The 20,939-nt window shown below is 47.0% G+C and overlaps 1 protein-coding gene across 18 annotated transcripts in view; it reads left to right on the forward strand.

Annotated features, from left to right (window-relative positions):
* The window catches only part of MICAL2 (microtubule associated monooxygenase, calponin and LIM domain containing 2), a 158,088-nt gene that overhangs the window by 75,264 nt on the left and 61,885 nt on the right, over positions 1-20,939 (forward strand). For all 18 annotated transcript variants that reach the window (XM_017525741.2, XM_017525743.2, XM_017525748.2 and 15 more), the window contains one exon: positions 19,303-19,510. In XM_017525741.2, the coding sequence (XP_017381230.1) occupies positions 19,303-19,510 (208 nt within the window). The remainder of the gene's footprint in view (positions 1-19,302; positions 19,511-20,939) is intronic.

Below are 20,939 nucleotides of genomic sequence, written 5' to 3' on the forward strand. Positions count from 1 at the left end.
TGGATGGATGGGTGGATAGGTGGATGGATGGATGGATGGGTGGATGAATGGGTGGAGTCATGATTGCACTCTTCTAGATGCTGGAGATAAAGCAGTAAGCACTTTATAAGCACCACTGGGATAAAATCCATTCCTGTTGTTCAGTGGTAGAGGGAATAGTGAAGAAGTATACACATTGGCCATTCCAGAGTACCTTCTCATAGAGAAGATAAGCCTCTTTCCTTATATCCTTTCATCTTGATCCAAGCCTCTCATGATTCCTTCCCATCCCCATGACAGAATCTACCCACCTCGAAGCCATCACCTGCTGTATTGCCTGGGACTGGAAACTGAGCCTCCTAGCAACATTCTGATGTGTGTTAGGTGTTACTGTTACCATTTCATGGATGAGCAGACTGAGGTTGGAGGAGACCAGGTGCCTGAAGCGGAGGAGGACTTCAGTGTTTAATTCTTAGTTCTCTGTTCAGTGCTAGTTCTTAGTGTTCTTTGTACTGTACTCCTCACTGCTCAGCTCTCCCAGCAGAGGCAGTGAAGGCATCTAAGCCCATAGACAGTGTGTAAAAAAGAAGCTCTCGGATCTCTAGAGGCCTGGAGGAAGCCAAGGTGACCCTCTTGTACTCTGTCATGTTTCCTATAAACTGCTTCAAATGAAACCCCAACCCCAGCTTGTGATCGCGTCTTCAGAATACTGCCAAGGCTTTGAAATTCGGCATCCTCTTTGCTACATGTGATATGCTTCCCAAGCACATAGCAGGTGTTCAGCAAAGGAGTCCTGGAACTAGAGGGGTGGCCCAGTAGCTCTGATGGAGCCCCAGCTCTGGGCATTGGTGGGCATTTCCTCTCCACTTAGACAGGGAGATGACAGCTGTCTTGCCAGCTGCAGGAGGAGGCCTTCCGTTATAAGATTAACTGGCGCCTGCACTTTTGCTGGAAACTTGTGGGAAGTGGTTGAGAGCTCTCCAGTGCTTAAGAAGTGGATTTTGGAAAACAAACAAGATCTTGCCTACGCAGGAGTAGGAATGAAGCAAAGGTTAGACATGGCTTTGGGGAGCTTTTTTCTTTTTTTTTGGTTTAGTTGAATAACAGCCTAGAAGGAATTCTTAAAGTTGAAAGTAAGCCTTAGTCCCTTTGAAAGTAGGTCCATAAACTTGTGTAGAGGACAATGAGTTCTCTGTGCTTAGAGTAAATTTAATGACAACTATAATTTGTAAAAGGCATTTACAAAGCCCTTTCCACATGCATTGTATGTGTATGTACGTACTATGTGTGACCTTTCTCTTTAAGACTATTTATCCCATGATTTGAGGGTTCCTAGCCAATTTTTAAAAATATATATATTTTTTCAAATATGCACAGTCTCTTCATTCTGCCAGTAGGATAGTGGAAAGAACACGGGCAGGCCTCAGTTTACCCAGCTGCAAAACAAGGACAATAGGAGAGTTGGGTCCAGGGAAGGTTTGCCTCTTACAGGCTCAGGAGCCTACTGGGAGTGCGGAGAGTGGGAGCTTAGTTGACCCTGAACACGGTGGGCAGTTCAAGGGCTGCCCGGCACACGTGGTGGGAGCTCCAGACATCAGCTGCAGGAAGGTTCCTTCAGATGCTGCTAGCTCAGAGGATGTAGAGCAGTCTCCTTCTAAAGCCAGGTGGTGAGGCTGAGGCCCACAGGCCTATGGGCAGTTGGGCTGTCCTCCTACACCCGGTTCTCAAGGTGATCTGCCTGTGTCCCTGTCCCCCACTGTGCTAATTCTTGAGTGTAGCCCCTGAGTGGTGACTAGCATTTCCCACCGTGAATTAGAGAGAACAGCGACGTGCCTTGTGCCCGAGGCTCCAGCGAGGACTCTGACCCCGTGCCCACTCTGCTCTCCCCGTGTGGAGCTCTGCTTCTTCCTCTTTCTGTATGCCCTCCTCTGTCCTCTTCCTGCCCCCATTCATCTTTCCTTTCTCTTCTTCCCGCCTCTGTAATCATGGAGCTAATTGGTTTTAACTGTATTTTATGTTTCTTGTTCCTTACATCAAACATTAATTCATTAAATGGTCTCATAGCCCAGGGAGAACATCTCTAAGGTTGCTTTATTTGTGGATTTATGTGCTTGAGTTAATTTTTTTTCCCTGAATAATTAGTGAAGCATCCCAGCCAGCATCATTTCTAGGGGCATGGTCCTGCGTCTCCATCCTTAAAATGGGGAGAGCAACACTTCCTCCTGAAGCAGCAGTGGCCAAATGAGGGACTGAATGCATCCATACAGTGGCAGACCCTGGCTCTTCTACCTGAGTAGGGAAATGTCACTTGTTGCTGAATGCTCCCAGGCAGCGGCCTCAGCTTTTCTGGAACTCACTTGAGATGGACTCAGACGCTGTGGTTTTGAAGGCTTTGTTTTAGCGGCTCCTTGGGCTGGAATCAGCCCCGTCAGCAGCTGCTGGTGGAGGTGACTGGGTGTTCCCGAGAGTGGATGAGTTGTCTACATCTGTCTTACTCCTCAGCTAACTTGCTGGAGGCTGGCAGCTGCGTCTCTGAAAGCCCAGGGTGACTCCCCACTGTGTGTGGGTAGGCTCCCCAGGCCCTCTCCACGGGCTTTCCCTGGCTTTCCCTCCTGCTTTCTTCAGTCCCACCTCATGCCTTTGCCCCATGGGGTAGGCGGGTTGTTGCTAGGGAGGGGCAGTTCCCGGGGTCGGGTGGGGAAAGAAAAGCTCGAACTGCTAGGACCCCAGAGGTTGTCTGTGACACTCTGCCCACTGCTCAGTGTTGCTTTTGCTCCTCCTCCACCCATCCATACATATGGCCAGTTTCCTCCTTTTTTTCTCCAGCCCTTGATGTTCATTATGGGAGTCACAAGCCACATGGTTAGGGCACTTGAAACACAGCAAGTCCACACTGAGCTGTGCTGTAAGTGTAAAAATACTCACCTGGTTTTAAAGGCTTAGTATGAAAAAAGATGATCAAATATTTTATCAATACATTTCATACTGATTACATGTTGAATTTTTGGTATGATAAATTAAAATATTGAAATTAACTTCCTATTTCTTTTTACTTCTTTAGAAAAAATGTGGCTCTCAGAAAATTTAAAATTGCGTGTGTGGCTCACATTGTATTTCTATTGCAGTGATTCTTAACTGGTGGCTGTGTTGCCTTCCAGGGACATTTGACAATATTTGAAGACATTCTTTATTGTCTTCAAATGTCAGGATGCTCTTGGGGGAGTGGGGTGGTTGGTACTAGCACCTAGTTGGAAGAGGCCAAGGATGCTGCTAAACATCCTGCAATGCGCAGGATAGGCCCCTACAACAAAAATTATCTGGCCCCAAATGTCAGTAGTGCTGAGGTTGAGAAACCCAGTTCTATTGGGTAGCACTGTTTCACTCTCACTTTTAATGAACCAATCCTCTCTCATTGACTATGACACCAAAATTGGAGGTCTTAGGGCATAGTAGAAAGAGCATAATGGCCAAGTCAGATACCTGTGACCCTGGGCAGGTTATTTAACATTTCAGAGCCTCCACTTCCTCATCTGTGAAATGGGCCAATCATACCTACTTTGTAGGATTCTAAATAAATAAAATTGAATGTAGCACACCTGATACATGGTTGACCCACTAAATAGAAGTTAGCATTATTGTTAAAATTTGCATCACTCTGTGGACTCTCTGGATCAACTATTAGGATTTCTACACATCTTTTAGATTTTCTATGAGTACCTGACACTCAAGAGATAGAAAACTCAATGCATAATTTTATACTTCCTCTCCCCTCCCACTCCCTAAATTTATTCTTCTTTCTGACTTTCATTCTTAGTTCACAGGATCACCATTCTCCCACTCGGAGAATCTGAGTCAGTTTCACTTCCTCCTTCTACCCTCTAGCCTAAATTTGTAATCTCTTAACCTTCATACATTAAGTGCCTCTCATCCAACCCCTCCTGTACATTCCTGCCTAGTGGGACCTCTGCACCTACTGCAAGTGGCTTCCTTCCAGGTCCTTGCCTCTGCTCTTTCCCAGTCCCCACTATGTATAGAGTTCTTTTGCTCAGAAGCCTTTGGTGTGCTTTTTTTTTTTTTTTCTAAAGTGTGAGTATCCATGGGCAGAAAATGTGACGTGTCCATCTCTATTTCCCTAGCACCCAATATGATGCCTAGGAAATAGATGTTCCTTCAGTGTTTTTTTTTTTAATGAATAAATAGATGAACAAATAAATGATAGCTCTCCTTTTCCCCTTGGTACATGCATAGGATCAGGTATTACAGGGAGCTAGGGTAGTGGTTTCCAGATGCCCTATTTTCCTTTAATAGTTTTGCAGGGTTTCAACTATGCATGCCCCAACCTGCCTTATCTCACCACCCCACCACCTCCACCACCTTCACCACTTTCACCACCTTCCTGAGTCTGAGCTAGAGAATCATTTTGTTTTCTCTGAAGGGTTACAGTGATGATGCCTTAGACCTGGGTCCCGGAAATCCTGCCTTCCACATGTGAGCTTCCTCAGCCAGCCTGAGCCAGCCATGGCTCACTGTCTACAAGCCCAGGCCTGTCTCCAGAAGGAAAGTGCCCTGGATGCCCAGGCATGCCTTCCTCTTGGTGGCCAAAGAATTCCCAGGCAGCTCTCAGCAGGCTGAAGAAAGGCTTTCCAGAAATGTGCCCTTAAAGATGCTCTGATGGAGAAAACATAACATATTCTTTGGCAGGTTGTAAGTATCTATCATACAGTAATCACGGGCAGTCGGGATGGTGTAGGATTGGAGCTTCCCAGTGTCTAGACACTGTGGTCTGTTTACAGTTTCAAAAACATTTTAATTACAAACCACTTTACGGTATAAGGTGACCCACTTGGTGTAAGGAGTTATCAAGAACTTCTGAGTAAGTTTGGTAACTTCTCTTGTGGCAGCTGCAAGTTGAGTCAAAACTACTTTCCACTGGTGAATATGGGTTGTCTGGCCTGGAAGGCATGTGTGAGATGCTCTAAGGGGCTCGCTGTTCTCTTATTATCTGCAAGGCCTCAAAGCTCCGCTGGTGGGAAAGGCTTTCATGTGCAAACACACTGGGATTTGTCTCTTGAAGAATCAGGGTTCCATCTTGTGTGGGTTGGATATCAGATGTATATTCAACCCCCACAAGATAGATCAAGGTGCCTTTGACCAAATCACTTTTCTCTTGGGAAACTTGAGGATTTTCTGTCACTTCTAACTGGCTTTGTGACATCTGAAGTTGTTTTCTGTATCTGAAGCTAGTTATTTCAGTGGTAAAAGGTAGTAAAACCCCCACCTATTTTCAGCTTTGATTCCTTGTCTCCCCCAACCCCAAAATTTGTGCTTCAAAATAAGTCGTTTCACAGACAAGGTTGCGTGTATTAGGTGATAACATCTTCTCTCCATTTTTGTAAAGTATAAAGTCACATCACTGTCTGTCAGCATTTCTAATCAGCCACAGATAATTTGTGTTTGCACTAAATTAACAAAATCCCATGCAAAATTAAGCAAGAGTGGTGATTAATAGCATGAGTCCAGAGTTGGACAGATTTGGGTTTGAAACGTAGCTCTGCCTTCTACCAGATAAACATCTTTAGTAGCTGGACTTCAGCTTCAATGTCCTTGCCTGAACTAAAGAGATAAAATAGTTCCTATAAGTTAGTTTCTCCTTATTTAATAAGAGAATGTATGTAAAGCCCCAAGACAGTATGTTCATAAATATTGGCTATCGTATTTCAGTTCGCCTCAGTGTGCATCTGATTTGGGGTAAAGGTATGATTTGATTTGATTTAATTGACTGATTGATTTGACAGATATTTACCAGTACCTGCTAAGGATCAGGGACTTCTCTAGCCTCTGGTGATACAGGGATGAATAAGAAACAAGGTCCCTGCTTTGGTGGAGCTTATGTTCTAGAGGGAGACACGCACCGTGAACTATTTAACAAATAGAAAAGATGGCCAGGCGTGGTGGCTCATGCCTGTAATCCCAGCACTTTGGGAGGCCAAGGTGGGCAGATCATTTGAGGTCAGGAGTTCAAGACCAGCTTGGTCAACATGGTGAAACCTCATCTCTATTTAAAAAAATAATAATAATAATAGAAAAAGTAGCTGGGTGTGGTTGCGTGTGCCTATAATCCAAGCTACTTAGGAGACTGAGGCAGAAGAGTTGCTTGAACTTGGGAGGCGGAGGTTGCAGTGAGCCAAGGTCACGCCTTTGCACTCCAACCTGGGCAACATAGCAAGACTCCATCTCAAAAAAAACAAAAAGAGAGAGATGTAGGCCAGATGAGCCTGCAATCCCAGCACTTTGGGAGACCAAGATAGGTGAGTTCAGGAGTTTGGTACCAGCCTGGCTAACATGGTGAATCCCCATTCACAGAGAAATACAAAAAAATTAGCTGGACGTGGTAATGTGCACCTCTAGTCCCAGCTACTCCAGAGGCTGAGATGAGAGGATTGCTTGAGCCTGGGAGGTCAAGGCTGCAGTGAGCCATGATTGCACTGCTGCACTCCAGCTTAGGCAACAGAGTGAGACCCTGTCTCCAAAAAGAAAAAGAAAAATAAGAGAGATGCTGGGTTGTGATAAGCACTGTGCAGAAAATCAACAGGGAAATGTGAGAGTGTAATGGGTGGGGCTGAGAAGGTATCATCTCTCTCATCTCCAGGGAGTAGGATGTTTGAGCTCAGACCTGAATGGTGAGAAGGAGGTGTGTTCAAAGATCTGAGAGAAGGGCATCTAGGGCAGGAAGATGAGCAAGGAGCTCCATTCGACTTTCAGAGGTACAAAAAAATGGCCTCTGGGCTCCCTGAAATAACTTCTTAGAACACCCCTCACAACCAAGGGCAAGGGGTTATGGGGAGGGATGCATTGGACAGCGTGATCTAAACCCGTGTTTGGTGAAAAGATGGAAATATTTACTACCTGGGCCTTTATGGGGAAAATGTGCTGGCCCCTGATCTAAGGTCCCTTTCAGCTTGGACAGTGCATACACGTGCAAGCGCAGGTGGGAAGGGCAGCTTGCCAGTGCAGGAAGTCAGCTAGCAGCCTTCTGGGCACCCAGGCTCCAGGCGGGGCTCACTCACCAGCCTAGAGATACCCCGACAAAGGCAGTGTGTCTGTCCAGGAATGCAAATTGCCTCCAGCCTTGAACTGCTGGGATCACAGTGTCCATGTCCCCCAAATGGGAGGGACTGGACCCTGAGCTCTTAGAGGTCAAAATCTGATTTCACTTAAAGGATTTCTCCTCAGAACCCAAGTGTAGTGACTCATGCCTATAATCCCAACACTTTGGGCAGCTGAGGCTGGCGGATGGATCACTTGAGGTCAGGAGTTCCAGATTAACCTGACCAACATGGTGAAACCCGTCTCTACTAAAAATACAAAAATTAGCCAGGTGTACTGGTGGGCACCTGTAATCCCAGCTACTTGGGAGGCTGAGGCAGGAGAATCGCTTGAACCCGGGAGGCAGAGGTAGCAGTGAGCTGAGATCACGTCGCTGCACTCCAGCCTGGGTGATGGAGTGTGACTCCGTCTCATAAAATAAAATAAAGAATTTCTCCTGAGAAAGGAAGGAGAAGAGGAGCCATGGGCCATTGCTACCATTTACTGAGTGCTCACCATATGCCATACTAGGCTGTTTTATGAACAATTCTGCAGTGTATTGACTCCATCCCCATAACCCTGCCTGGTAGGGACTGCTTTATTCCTCTTTCATGGTTGAGAGAACTGACATCAGGTGTAATGAGCTGCTGTGTTCAAAGCTACACAGCCAGCAAACAGGCTGCCTGCTTCTGACCTCAGGTCCTTCACTACACAACCATGCCCGCTATTTTCCCAGCCAAGGGCTGGTGAGTCTTTTCTTGTTTGCAGGCCTGAATTAAGTCATGCTTAGACCCCTAAGCTGTGTTCATTCAGCACCTGTCTATAAGTGAGAGACTTTAGAAAAGGAGAAAACGAAGGAGGTCAGTGTATTCTTACCTGCTGCCTTGTTCTTGGGGGACACTCTAAGGCTCCTCACAAGGTGGTTAACTGTGGGCATAGCAGCTGGTCCAGAAATGGCTGTAGAACAGCATGGTAGCCTTGCACTCTTAGCTCCAGTTCTGGGCTGCAGGAACAGCTGCTGAGCTCAGAGTAGTAGTCTCTCCCTTGCTGACCTTAGAGCAATAGGCATTGGTGAAGCTGAAGGAATGCCTGGCCTTTTCTCATGCAGATCCATTTCCGGGCCTCATCATGGCCTTTCTATAGAGGCCAGTCTGAGACAAAGCTGTTGTCCATGAATAGGGTCAGCCTGTCTGTGGCCATGAGTGGTCATGGGATGAGGTGGTGCCTGTGAGGGAGAGAGAAGGGGCCAGAAAGACAGTGGGCCCTAACACTTCAAAGAAAGGTGGCAGAGGAGGGGACAACGTAGGAGTCACTGGGCAGTGACTCCCAGCTCTGCCGTTTATCAGCTATGTGAAGTCAGGCAGGTATAATGTGACGGATGTGAGTTTCTGCTTTGGAGCTTGACCACCTGGATTCAGATGCCAGTTCCTCCACGTACTGTGTGAGGTGACCTTGAGCATGCTACTTAAGCCCTTCATGCCTTGGTTTCCTCATCTGGGCTTGTTGTGAGATTTGAATGAATCGATACCTGTGACACACTTAGAGCTGGTGCTGGACGTGGAGCTGGAGTTCAGCACATGCTGCTGTGTTACGTCATTTTGCCTCTGGATCTCAGTTCCTCAACTGTAAAATGGGAGCAGCAATGCCGTTTTCTTAGGGGTTCCTGCAAGGGCTAAATGAGTGAATATACTTCAAGCAGGTCTGGCAATTATATGGAAGACACTTAATAGACACCTTTCTTGACCTCAAGTGGCCCCCAGCCATGGCACCTGCTAGTGGAAATGTTTGTCATTGGGTAGACTGACAGCAGTGCTTGCAGCCCTGGCTGGAGTTATCTGGGCTAGGAAAGTATGGGTGGTGGGTGCCATTGCCCTCTCCCCGATTATCTGCTGTCATCTCTATGGCACAGTGGTTAAAAGCGTGGTCTCCGAACCAGATACCTGGATTTGAATCCTAGCTTCACCACGGAATAGCTAGAGCTGTGAAACGTGGATGATGGATATGCGTCGCTGTGAATACAGCCTTACAACGGGCCTGGCATTAGTAAAGAGTGTTAGCTATTATCATTGCAATGTGGGGACTCCTACATGCCTGAACTGATAGGCCTTAGAAGTTACTAAGCAACTAAAAAGAGAAAATGGCAGAAATGAACTGCTCTGCTTCTGGATGTTATATTGTTCATATATTTCAGCTCGGCCTTCTTCCCCACGTGTAGATTATAACTGGCCCTACATTTTTTAGCCTTGAATATATCTTGACTCAGCCCATCTCAGAAGCCTCCCCTCTTCCTCCTGAGGAAATGTGAGATTTCTCTGACACCATTTTTGGGTCTTGGAAGACCCTGTCTTCTGTTCTCCTGAAGAAGATAGCTGGCCAGACCCAGGCCTTGCTGTTGACTAGGAGCTCGGTGCTATTAACAGAACGCACCAGGGTACCAGCACCACAGCCCAAGGGACAAGAACTCACAGAATCAGTTGGAAGAATGACTACTCACAGGGAGAAAACCGAGGCTGCAAGAAGCAAAATATATTAGAATTTTTCACATCAAATGATATATTTAAGATATGTGCACCTTTCTGCAATTATACAGGCAGCAGGAAAAAAAAATATGTGCATTTCATTTTATGTATATTTTACCTTAAACGTGGGCCAGACCTGGTGGCTCACACCTGTAATCCCAGCAGCACTTTGGGAGGCCAAGGCAGGAAAATCGCTCGAGGGCCCACGAGCCTGGGCAACCTAGGGGACCCTGTCTCTACAATTTTTTTTTTATTAGCCAGGTATGGTGGTGTATCTATAGCCCCAGCTACCAGGGAGGCTGAGGTGGGAGGATTACTTGAACCCAGGAGTTCGAGGCTGCAGTGAGCCATGGTCATGGCACTGTACTCCAGCCTGGGCTACAGAGCAAGACCCTGTCTCTAAAAACCAAACCAAAACAAAACAAAACCTTGAACAAATATTGAACTCTAGCCAATGAGATACATCCTGAAATATTTGGGAGGAAATGTATTGCTTTTGCAGTTTGGTTGAAATGCACCACAAAATATAGATTGATGAGTGAGTAGAAGGATAGATGGGTGTGAACAGATATGTGCTCAAGCAAGGAGAATAAAACCTAATCATGGAATCTAGGTGGTGAGTATTTGAGTGTCTTGAAATTTCTCTATATATTTGAAAAATGTGATAAAATGTTGCCAAAAATATTGTAAAGTTACTAGATAAAAACAACAAAAAGTTCACAAAGGAAAATATAAAAGATGCTGGAAATGTTTACAAATGTTTAAAATGCTGTTTGGAAAACGAGAGTTCACTATGAAGAAAAATAAAGCTAGGCCCATGTATTTTCTGCAATAGATTTTTTTTGTATTAGAAAATAGCAATATAGATAGATAGATAGATAGATAGATAGATAGATAGATAGATAGATATTTAGAGGAAGAATATTCTAGACAGAAAAAAAAAGCAAGTGAAAAGCCCATGTGTGGTCTCAGTGAGGCCAGTCCAGCTGGCTTGTGAGAGGAGGAGGTGGTGGGAGCCGAGGGCAGAGGGAAGCTGGAGGTTGAGATCTTATAGGGCCTTAAGACCTGGCCACATTTTCCGATTTTGACTTCTCAGTGCCACAGGCAAATATTAAAGGACGGCGCTAGGAGTGACGTGATATGACTTGAGGAGGTCTGCTCTGGTTGCTGTGTGGGGACAGACTGCAAAGTGACAAGGGTGGAAGCTAGGAGAGCAGATTGGAGCCCTGATATCAGGTCAAAGGAGAGGTGGCCGTGACTTGGGTAAGATGGCAGCATGTGAGCAGGTGAAACTGGTTGGATTCCATGTCTGTTCTGAAGGTAGTCAACAAGATTTATTGGATTGGTTGTGAGGTAAGAGGAGAGGAACCAAGACTGATTCCAGATTTTCAGTCTAAGCAGGTAGAAAAGTAGGTAGCACTTACCAACACCATGTGATGGGGGAGAAGCAGGCTTTTGAAGGGAGGGAACAAGAGTTCAGTTGTCTGCAACTGATATGTGAGCAGTGCTTATTAGAGCAGGTAGAAATGTCAGTGCACAGTTGGCTAGGGGAATCTGGAGTCGGGGAAATTCAGGCTTGGGGATAATTTTGAGTGCCATCAGCATGTAGATGGTAATTAAAGTCATGGAAGTAGATAGTGTTGAGGTTAATAAGGGAAGGGTATAAAGGCTGAGCGCCATGCACTCCCAGGTATAGAGGACAGGAAGATGGGGAAGAGCAGCAAAGGTGCCTGAGCAGCTGCAGGGCTGGGGAGAGTCCAGAGAGTGGGTAACTGCTTCAAAGGCTTCCGTGACTCCTTCTCTACCCCAGGTTTCTTTTCTCTCTTCTTACCATCTTTGCTATTGCTCTGGAGCCAATTGTCCTAAAGTAGCCCCTCCATCCTATTCCAAGCTCATAAAAGCCACAGTGGGAATGTAAGTCCAAACTCTCTGATCTGCCATCCAAGACCCACCATGATCTCTTTCTTTCTCTACTGCCTGGTTTCACCTTCTCCGCCAGCCCCAGCCCCTGACCCTCACCTCACTGCCCACAACCCTGCAAACCACCCTCCGCTTTCCCAGCACGCCATTTGTTTTCTCTTTCCACATCTTCAGCCTTGATTCTCCACTCGTGGTCTATCTCCTGGAGGGATCCTTTCTTCACTGAAGTCACTAATCTGTTTCTTCTCTAAATTCCTAGTCAGAGGTAATACCAAACATTGTATCTGTTTTTCTTCTTCTTCTTTTTTTATTTTGAGATGGAGTTTCACTCTTTTTGCCCAGGCTGGAGTGTGGTGGCGCCATCTCAGCTCACAGCAACCTCTACCTCCCAGGTTCAAGCGATTTGCCTGCCTCAGCCTCCTGAGTAGCTAGGATTACAGGTGTGCGCCACCACACTGGCTAATTTTATACTTTTAGTAGAGTTGGGGTTTCTTCATGTTGGTCAGGCTGGTCTCAAACTCCCAGCCTCAGGTGATCTGCCCGCCTCCGCCTCCCAAAGTGCTGGGATTACAGGCGTGAGCCACTGCGCCGGGCCCTGTTTTTCTCCTTCTCTAGTTCCCACCCAGACAGTGTCCTGAGGTTTGGGAACATGAGCCTGTACTCCCCAGAGCCATCTCACCAGTCCTTTACATACCTTAGATGGGAAGGAGAACATGAGTGCTGTGCCACACAACACTGCACGGAAACCTGGAAGGATTCATATAGGACTGGGATTTTGAGTGTGGGGTCAGAGGTTAGGTTCTTCCTCTGGTTCTATCACCACAGCCAAGTCATTTAACATTCCTGAGCTCCATTTTCCTATCCTCCAAATGGCTATGAATATGCCTAATTCAGGGCGATTGTAAGAATGACGGGGAATGCATTTCTCATAATGTGCTTAGCACAGTTCGTGTATGTTCTAAGCAGGCAGTAAGCGGTAGCTTTTTATTATTGCTATTATAAATACTATTATTACGCTTGGCCTTCCCAGTAGAGATGCACAGGCATCAACAAAGATGGGGGTGCTTTGGCCTGTTCACTCTGCCCTTTAGCTCTCCCGTGAGGTGTTTGGCTGGTGCTGGCAAGGGTGCAGGGGTGGCCCTCATGCCGTGACTTCAGGGAACCTATGTGTTAAATGGGGAGATGCCATGAGACCGAGACCCAACCAGTACGCCAAGATGTATAAGCCTTGAGGATTGTGCTTACAACTTCTAAACTAGGCAGCAGTGTGAGCGAACTTCTGAGGCCAAAGGGCAGAATGTCTGCAAATAAAACTGTCCCTGAAAATCCAGGCCCTGCAGCTACTGGTTACAGTTGGTCATGGAGGAGGAGACACTAGCTCAGGGTGGCAGGGAAGAGCAGAGTGGAACAGCATATTTCTCAGGGGAATTAGTTGGTTTTTTTTAGGAAACACACAAAGGATAGGATACCTTTTTCTATTTTTCTTCTGTAAATCTCTAAGATTGATAAGTGGTGTATAATTGTTACTCAGGAATAACTGGATGTGTCCCAGATACAGAAGAGAGTCTGGAGATGTCAGGGCAGTGTCAAGTCAGATGAGATGTACCTCCTCACCCAGAGCAGCACTTAAAGTTCCCCTGGGGAGCTCCTACTGGCCAACCCCTTCTCAGAGATTCCTCCACAGCTAGAACATCAGGTGATTTTGGGCATATACCCTGGCATCAGAGGTTAGGTTTTCACCCTGGTTCTGCTACCATCGCCATGTCATTTAACCTTCCCGAGCGCCAGTTCCCCACGTGCCAAATGAGGATAAATATCCCTAATTCAGGGTTATTGTAAGAATGAAGCAAGGCCAGGCACAGTGGCTTATGCCTATTATCCCAGCACTTTGGGAGGCCGAGGCAGGTGGATCATGAGGTCAGGTGTTCGAGACCAGCCTGGCCAATATGGTGAAACCCTGTCTTACTAAAAATACAAAAATTAGCTTGGCATGGTGGTGCATGCCTGTAGTCTCACTTACTCCAGAGGCTGAGGCAGGAGAATCACTTGAATCCAAGAGCAGAGGTTGCAGTGAACCGAGATTGAACCACTGCACTCCAACCTGGGCGACAAAGCAAGACTCTGTCTCAAAAAGAAAAAAAAAAGTGAAATGCATTTCTTAAAACATGCTTAGCACAGTTCTTGTACATTATAAGCAGGCAGTAAGTGTTAGCCCCATCTCTCGTGAGTATCCCCGATCACTGCCCTGCAGGGGTGAGGCTGTGCAGCCAGGCCCCTACTGTAAGCCCTCCCACAACACACACATACTGGCAGGTGGGTCGCACCTTCGATTTGAAAACTCTTCGTCCTGCGATTCTGAATCAAGCTGTTTTTATTCACGGTAAACCAGTAACAACCAGGGGCTTCCTGCCTGGATTCAGATAAGTGGCTGGTTCTGAGATCCAGGGAGGCTGCAGAGCCACACCAGGAAGTATGGTGGCAAGTCCCTAGCACCAGCGCAGTGCCCCTGGGGAGCTGGCCTGCAGACCAGTGTGCCAGGAGGCTGTGGCTACCAGGGAGACAGCACCATGCATGACCTCCCCCATGCCCAGCTTGCTGCCAGGGCCACCAGCTCATGAGAGGAGGCTTGCACTGTCCAAGCCCAAACTCCCACTGTGGTGGCACCTGCCAGGGTGACTTCTCAGGACTTGCACAGGCTCAAGCTCTGTCCAGCCTATGATCTCCCCCGCTGCGGAAGCACATGAAGCTTAGGCTGGACATGCCTTAGTCATTCCATGCAGAGGCCCTGTGAACCTAGCCTGAACCCCAGCTCCATTCAGGAGGCCACAGTGTGCTCAATGCAGGGAAGCAGCCAAGTCCTCTCGTTTCATCCTGACCTCACCGCTGAGGTCCGGCTTCACTGTCAGTGAACCCGGTGAGAGCACAGACTGTGGACCAATACTACCTGGGTTCAAATTCAGATTTGACTGCTTATTCTTTATGTGACCTTAAAGATATTTCTTGCCCTCTTTACTCAAAGAGATGATAAGGGTGCCTGGAGCAAGTTACTTAACTTTTCAGTGCCTTAGTTACCTCACTTATAAAGGGGATGATAATAACACCTTTGTAGGGCAGTTGCAAGGATGAAATACACAAAGCAATTAGAGCAGTGCCTGGCAAGTAGCATGTGCCGGGCACAGTGCAGTTTCGCTCTCACAGCTGTCCTTTCTAGGTGAGGTGCAAGGTGGGTAAGCGGGCTAGAGAGCGCCACAACCTGCTCAGGTGCTGGCTTCTGCACTCCACCTCGCTGCAGTGTCTGGACACACGGCTCTCAAGGAACACAGGGACAGGTTCAGAAGTGGAAATGAAGCCTGAAGACTGCTACCTCCTGGCTTAGCCCTAGGTCCCCTCAGCATCTCCCTCTGGGGACTGAATCTCTTGTGCATTCCTGACACAGCCCCAGCACACTGACCTACTTGTTGGCTGGCAAGAGGGGCAGCTAGAAGATGCACCATGTCAAGAAGTGGGTCGTGTTTGCAGGGCCCACTGGGGAGAAGCAGGAGGCCCATGTGAGCTGGGGCCACCCGGTCCTAGTGTCCTGACTGTGGGTCCCCATCCCTCCATCCCTGCCTCTTGATAAACAGTTGATTTTTCCATGTGGTGTTTGTCCCTCCCCTGTGCTAACGTGGAGGCCTGAACTCCGCCGTGCTTATCTATACAATGGATTTCCTGCTGGCGTTGGCTCTGCCCTGCTCCCCACTGGGTAATAATTTATGTCACCTGAGCACACAGATATGGTGACATCCATGATGCTGGTGGCCTTGGCAGACCCCAGCTCCCCCAGTCTGGGTGGGAATCTGCAGATGTGAACCCCCACTGGTGTGAACTGAACATCCCAGTTGTGCATGGAAAGGCAGAACTGGGTGGGTGGAGAGGGTGTGGAGAGTTCATCTGTCAGCTGTCAGTTGAGACCTTCTGGGTGGCAGGCCTGGTACTGGGCTCTGAGCACACAGAAATACAGAGGACGGGGGCGGCCTTAAAGAAGCCCTTGGACTGGCTGTGGGTCACACACAGACAACTGTGACCTGCAGAGCTGGTTCTGGGGAAGCAGAAAGGACAGAGTTCATGGGAACACAGGCAGGAGCATACAATCTGAGTTTTAATGAAAAGTTTTCCTTCCTTGAACATAAGGCCTGGCTGGGTCTGAGGAAAGAGCTCCTTTGGGTCAAGTTATCACAACCCTTTGCATCTGTGGTCTGTCTGGACCACATCCAGCGTCCAGAGCATCTGCAGTGGGCATGCCGGGGAAGTCCTCCTCTCTCCCACTCCTCTGCCCAGGCATGTGGCTGCCATGGTATTTGGCCTTTTGTCAGAACACCGAGTTCCCATGTTAATCACAATAAGCGCGTTCAGAGAAGACCTGGCCTGGCCCCTGCAAACAAGCCGTCTCTCTGGCCTTGATAACATCTGTACCGAATTTTCTTCCTTTATATAATTAGGCCTGTTGGTATTTGCTTTGACTTTAGGTTACGGTATGACTGGCATCTCTGAAATTTCAGGCCCGAAATATGTACTGGGGCCCAGGATGGTGGGAAAACTGAGCTTTCGCCAATGGGATTTTAGGTTTAGCCAAGAGCATCAGAAACCGTACACCAGCTACTGTTTGCCTGCAAAAGGCACGGCTGCCCCCTGACTGGTGGGAAAGGGATCTCCTGCCTTGTCCGGGAGGCAGTGCTGGGTCAGGTCCGGGGGACAGAAGGATGCAGGGTGCTCCCCTCCTTCTTTCCTGCCCCTGTTCACCCCACGTCCTCCCACCCCTGCTTCATTTCTGGCCCCGAAGGGACAGAACTCAGCAAACAGGAAAAGATGTACTAACGGCAAAGAAATGCAGGAATCCAGACCTAACCCCAAAGCAAACCTCACCCGTGTTGGGGCTTGGAGTCGTGCTTTGAAATGACCGTCATTGTCTGGCTATGTCCAAGCCCGAGGAGCTGCCTGGGGAGTGAGATAAAGAGTAGTGCTGAGCTTGGGAAGCAGGGCATGGTTCTTTCCTGGTGGCTCTATCCAGAGAGGATGCACATGGGCTTGCACGCCCACTCACTCCCTGATGTCTCTGGAGCTGGATCTCAGTGGTGACCTCATTTCCCTTAATTAGGTGTCTACAAACTCTCTGGAAGGTTCCAACCAGCGGGCCACACTGATTGTGGTGTGGGAGCTCCTGATATGCTTGTTTGCACTTTCCTCTTGGGACCCTGCAGGCCCAGCTGAGTGATAACTGGATGATGGAACATTTGCTAGAGGAAGGGGAATGTGCTTTTTTAAGATAAGGTTTGATCTCAAGCAGAAAGACAGTTTCCAGATGCCTCCGCAGTGTTAAGGAGTGAGGAGTGGGTGCAGATCCTCTTGCCTGTTGCCTTGCTGGGGATGGTCAGATCTCTAGGAAAACTCCTGCCTTAGGAAAGAGTTTCTTCTGATTCTTTCAGGCAGAGTATTGCCATCTTCCTCTCGTTTTAGGCAGTATCGATGCTGCTCCTCATAAGATTTTCTTTGAATGGAAGGGCTTTTGCCCAATACAGCTATCCTAGGTCATCGTGTGTCTTCCCTGGGGAAGGATCCTTGTCTTTTTCAGCATGCGGTGTCCATTGAGGACCGAGCATGGGACTCGTGCAGAATCCTCTTTTGTCACCTCTGCCCACATGGCCCAAATGCCAACAGGACCAAGGCCATCAAAGATGCCTTTGGCACTTAAGACTTTCACCATTTGGCTCCAGACTAACTCTTATCTCTTTTTCTCCCAAAGTATCTTTTCTTTTCCCAAAGTATCCTTCTCTCTATCCACCTTGAACTTCTTTCTCTTTCTCTTTGAAAGGGCAGTTCCCTCTGCTGAAATGTTCTTTTTTCTTTTTTATTCCTGGCAAACCAGAAGCAGTCCAGCACGGTAGGCTCTGGAATGAGACTCCCTGGGTTTGAATCCTGGTTCTGCCCCTTTCAATCTGTAAAAGCATGAGCCAATTAAGTAGCTGCTTTGTGCCTCAATTTCCCCGTCTGTGAAAGGGGCATCATAATAGTTCCTGAGATTTGTTGTAAAGATTAAGAGCTAAAACACAGAAACTACTTGAAACCGTTTGACCCATAGTAAGTGTTTAACAAATGTAGGCTAAAGTAATAATTTGAAGACTCACCTCTGTGAAATATTTTCCAACTTACGAGGCAGGATTAGTTTTTCCCTCTGGGCTCCAGATAAAACCAGCCACATAAGGTTCTAGTTTGTTTGTTTGTTTATAAGTTATGTATTTTACCCCTAGCCTGAGAGTTTCTAGAAGATAGGGCCTAGGTCTCAGCAATGAGAATGACACCATTTACACTAGTGTGTGCCAAGCTCTGTACCATATGTTATTTTCCTCATGCACTTTTTTTATGATGACATAATTCACATTTACCTCTTATAGTACACAATTCAGTGGTTTTAGCATATTTGCAAAGTTGTGCAACCATCACCACTATCTAATTCCAAAACAGCTTAAAAACACACCCTGTATCCATTAGTGGTCATTCCCCAATTCTCCCTCCACCATGTCCCATGGATTTGCCTATTCTGGACATTTCATATAAACAGAATACAATATGTGTCCTTTTGTGTCTGGTTTCTTTCACTTAGCACAGTGTTTTTAAGGTTTGTCCATATATTAGAATTCTTTCCTTTTTATGACTGAATAATATTCCATTATGTGGATATACCACATTTGGTTTCTCCATCAATGGTGGCAATTTCGGTTGTTCTTACTTTGGGGCTATGATGAATGATGCTTCCATGAACATTCATGACAGGATTTTGTGTGAACATGTTTTCATTTCTCTTGGGTATATATATGTAGGAGTTTAAACCTCTATGTTTAACTTTTGGAGGGATGATCAAACTGTTTTCATGTATCTGTATCAATTTATTTTCCCACCAGCAATGTCTGAGGGTTTCAGTTTTTCCATATCCTCACCCACACTTGCTGTTCTCTTTCTCATTGTAGCCATCCTAGTGGGTGTGAAGTGATTTCTCACCGTGGCTTTAGTTTGCATTTCCCTGATGGCAAATGGGGTTGAGCATCTTTTCATGTACTTAGTGACCATTTGTATATCTTCTCTGAAGAAACATCTATTCAGATCCTTTGCCCAGTCTTTAATGGGGCTATTTGTATCTTTATTACTGAGTTGTGAACATCCTTTATATATTTTGGATACAAGTTCCATATCAGATATATGATTTGTCACTATTTTCTCCCTTCTGTGTGGTTGTCTTTTCACTTTCTTGATGGTGGCCTTGGAAGCACCAAGTTTTAATTTTAAAATCCAATTTGTCAATTTTTTCTTTAGTTGTTTGTGCTTTTCCTGTTATATCTAAGACACTATTACCTAATTCAAGACCACAAAGATGTACCATATGCTTTTAAAGTGATCTTATTTACAATAACCTTATGAGGAGAGTAGTAGACCCACACAGATCAGGAAGCTAAGTGGTCAAATGCCGGAGCTGGGACTGAAGCCCAGTTCACTTTAACTCTGAACCTCAGTGCATCTTACTGTGCCTCCTCCCCAAGTCCCTTTCCCTCTGCACTCCTCACAGGGCCTGGCGCAGTGGTTGGTGCATGGCAGGCGCACAGGTAAGGTACATTGGGTGGATGAATGACAGGCCCTAACAGGTACATAGTTTGCACTTGCTGGTTGGTTCAGGTAGACTGGGATTTGCACCTCAGTTTCCCTGCTGACTGGGGGTTCGTGTCAGTGATGCTAGAGGTTGCTCAGTCTCTTTCCTCTCTCACCTCTGCAGTGTCTCATCATTGGGGGAGGACCCTGTGGCTTGCGCACTGCCATTGAACTTGCCTATCTGGGAGCCAAAGTGGTCGTGGTGGAGAAGAGGGACACCTTCTCCAGGAACAATGTGCTACACCTCTGGCCTTTCACCATCCACGACCTTCGGGGCCTGGGAGCCAAGAAGTTCTATGGGAAGTTCTGTGCTGGCTCCATCGACCATATCAGTGAGTGGAGTCTATGGTGATATCCCAGGAAGGGAGGGGACTGACCCTGGGTGGAACATATCTCTCCATGTCTAGGAGTCCCCAGCTTGTCTGTCTTAGTCCCTGGGGGCACCATATATTGGACTGACAGACATCTAGTAAAAGGCCGGCTTTGTGCATTGTGCTGGCTATCCCCCAGCAGGCTGTAAGCATGAGGTCAGGGACTGCAGCTTGCCTTAATCACCAGAATATCTCCAGGACAGGAAAGAGTGCTTGACTCATAGCAGATGCTTGATAAACGTCTGTTGGATGAATGAGTGAAATAGAGAAACAGAGGCAGAGGTAAATAGCATAGTCTGCACCCTGAAGGAGCGCACTGAGATGTTGTTGGTAATAATGTGCTTTAATAGGGTTAGTCACACTTGCTAAAGGAGTTTGGAGGAAGGGGCCACACAAAACCATTAACAGGCCAGATAGTCAAGACCCTCCATGCAAAGGAGTTTGGACATTGTGCTGGTGGTGCTGGGCAGCCATGGCAGGTTTTAGAGCAGAGGAATGAAACCATTGGATCTTTGTTTCCTGATGGGTTCCATACCAAAGTTTTAAAAATCTGAACTTTAAAAAGAAAGAGAACATCATGATGGGCCTCAGCCAGAATAGGACGGAAAATAGGCAACATGGACTCCAGGTCCTGGGCATCGCTGAATGCTTACATAGGGCAAGATGAGTGCCGAGGCCCTTCTGCTCTGATGTTCCTCAAGTCTGGAGCTCTCAGGGCTGGGTCTCTGCAGACAGCCTTTGGGAAAGGCAGCCTCCCTCCTTGCAGCTTTGCAGTGGTCCTTAGCTGTTTTATATGCAGCTGACCCTTGAACAACACAGGTTTGAACTGCAAGAGTCCACTTATACATGGTTTTTTTTTCATCCAAACACCTGCAGGTTGTAAAACCCACCTCTATAGAAAGCTGATGTTTTGTATACTTGAATTCCACAGGGCAAACACAGGACTTAAATATGCATGGATTTTGGAATACTCAGGGGTCCTGGAACTAATCTCCAGCAGATTAGGGATAATTGTATAGCAATAGTGACCCATGAAAGGGAGGTTAACAAGCTCAAGAGTCTGAACAGATTTGCGTCCAAAATATGTCTCTTCCATTTCTGTCTGACTTGGGGCAAAGCCCACATCCCTTCAAACCTCAATTTTATCTCCTGTAAAGTGTGATTAATCTCTGTCTCCTAGAATTGGTGAGAGGATTAAATGAGGTCAGGTTTGTGATATACTTAGCACTATGCCTAGCACATAGTAAGTGCTCAGGAAAAATGCTTTGCAGCCCATGCTGTACAGTGAGCGAGAAGCAGCCATGGTCCCCAGACTTCAGAATCCAGGGCTGCTTTCTCCCAGCCAGTGTTTCTCAGTGGGGGTGGTGGGAAGGAGGGCCCTGAGAGCCAT

This window comes from Cebus imitator, unplaced genomic scaffold, assembly GCF_001604975.1.
Source record: "Cebus imitator isolate Cc_AM_T3 unplaced genomic scaffold, Cebus_imitator-1.0 Scaffold39, whole genome shotgun sequence".
NCBI lineage: Eukaryota > Metazoa > Chordata > Mammalia > Primates > Cebidae > Cebus > Cebus imitator.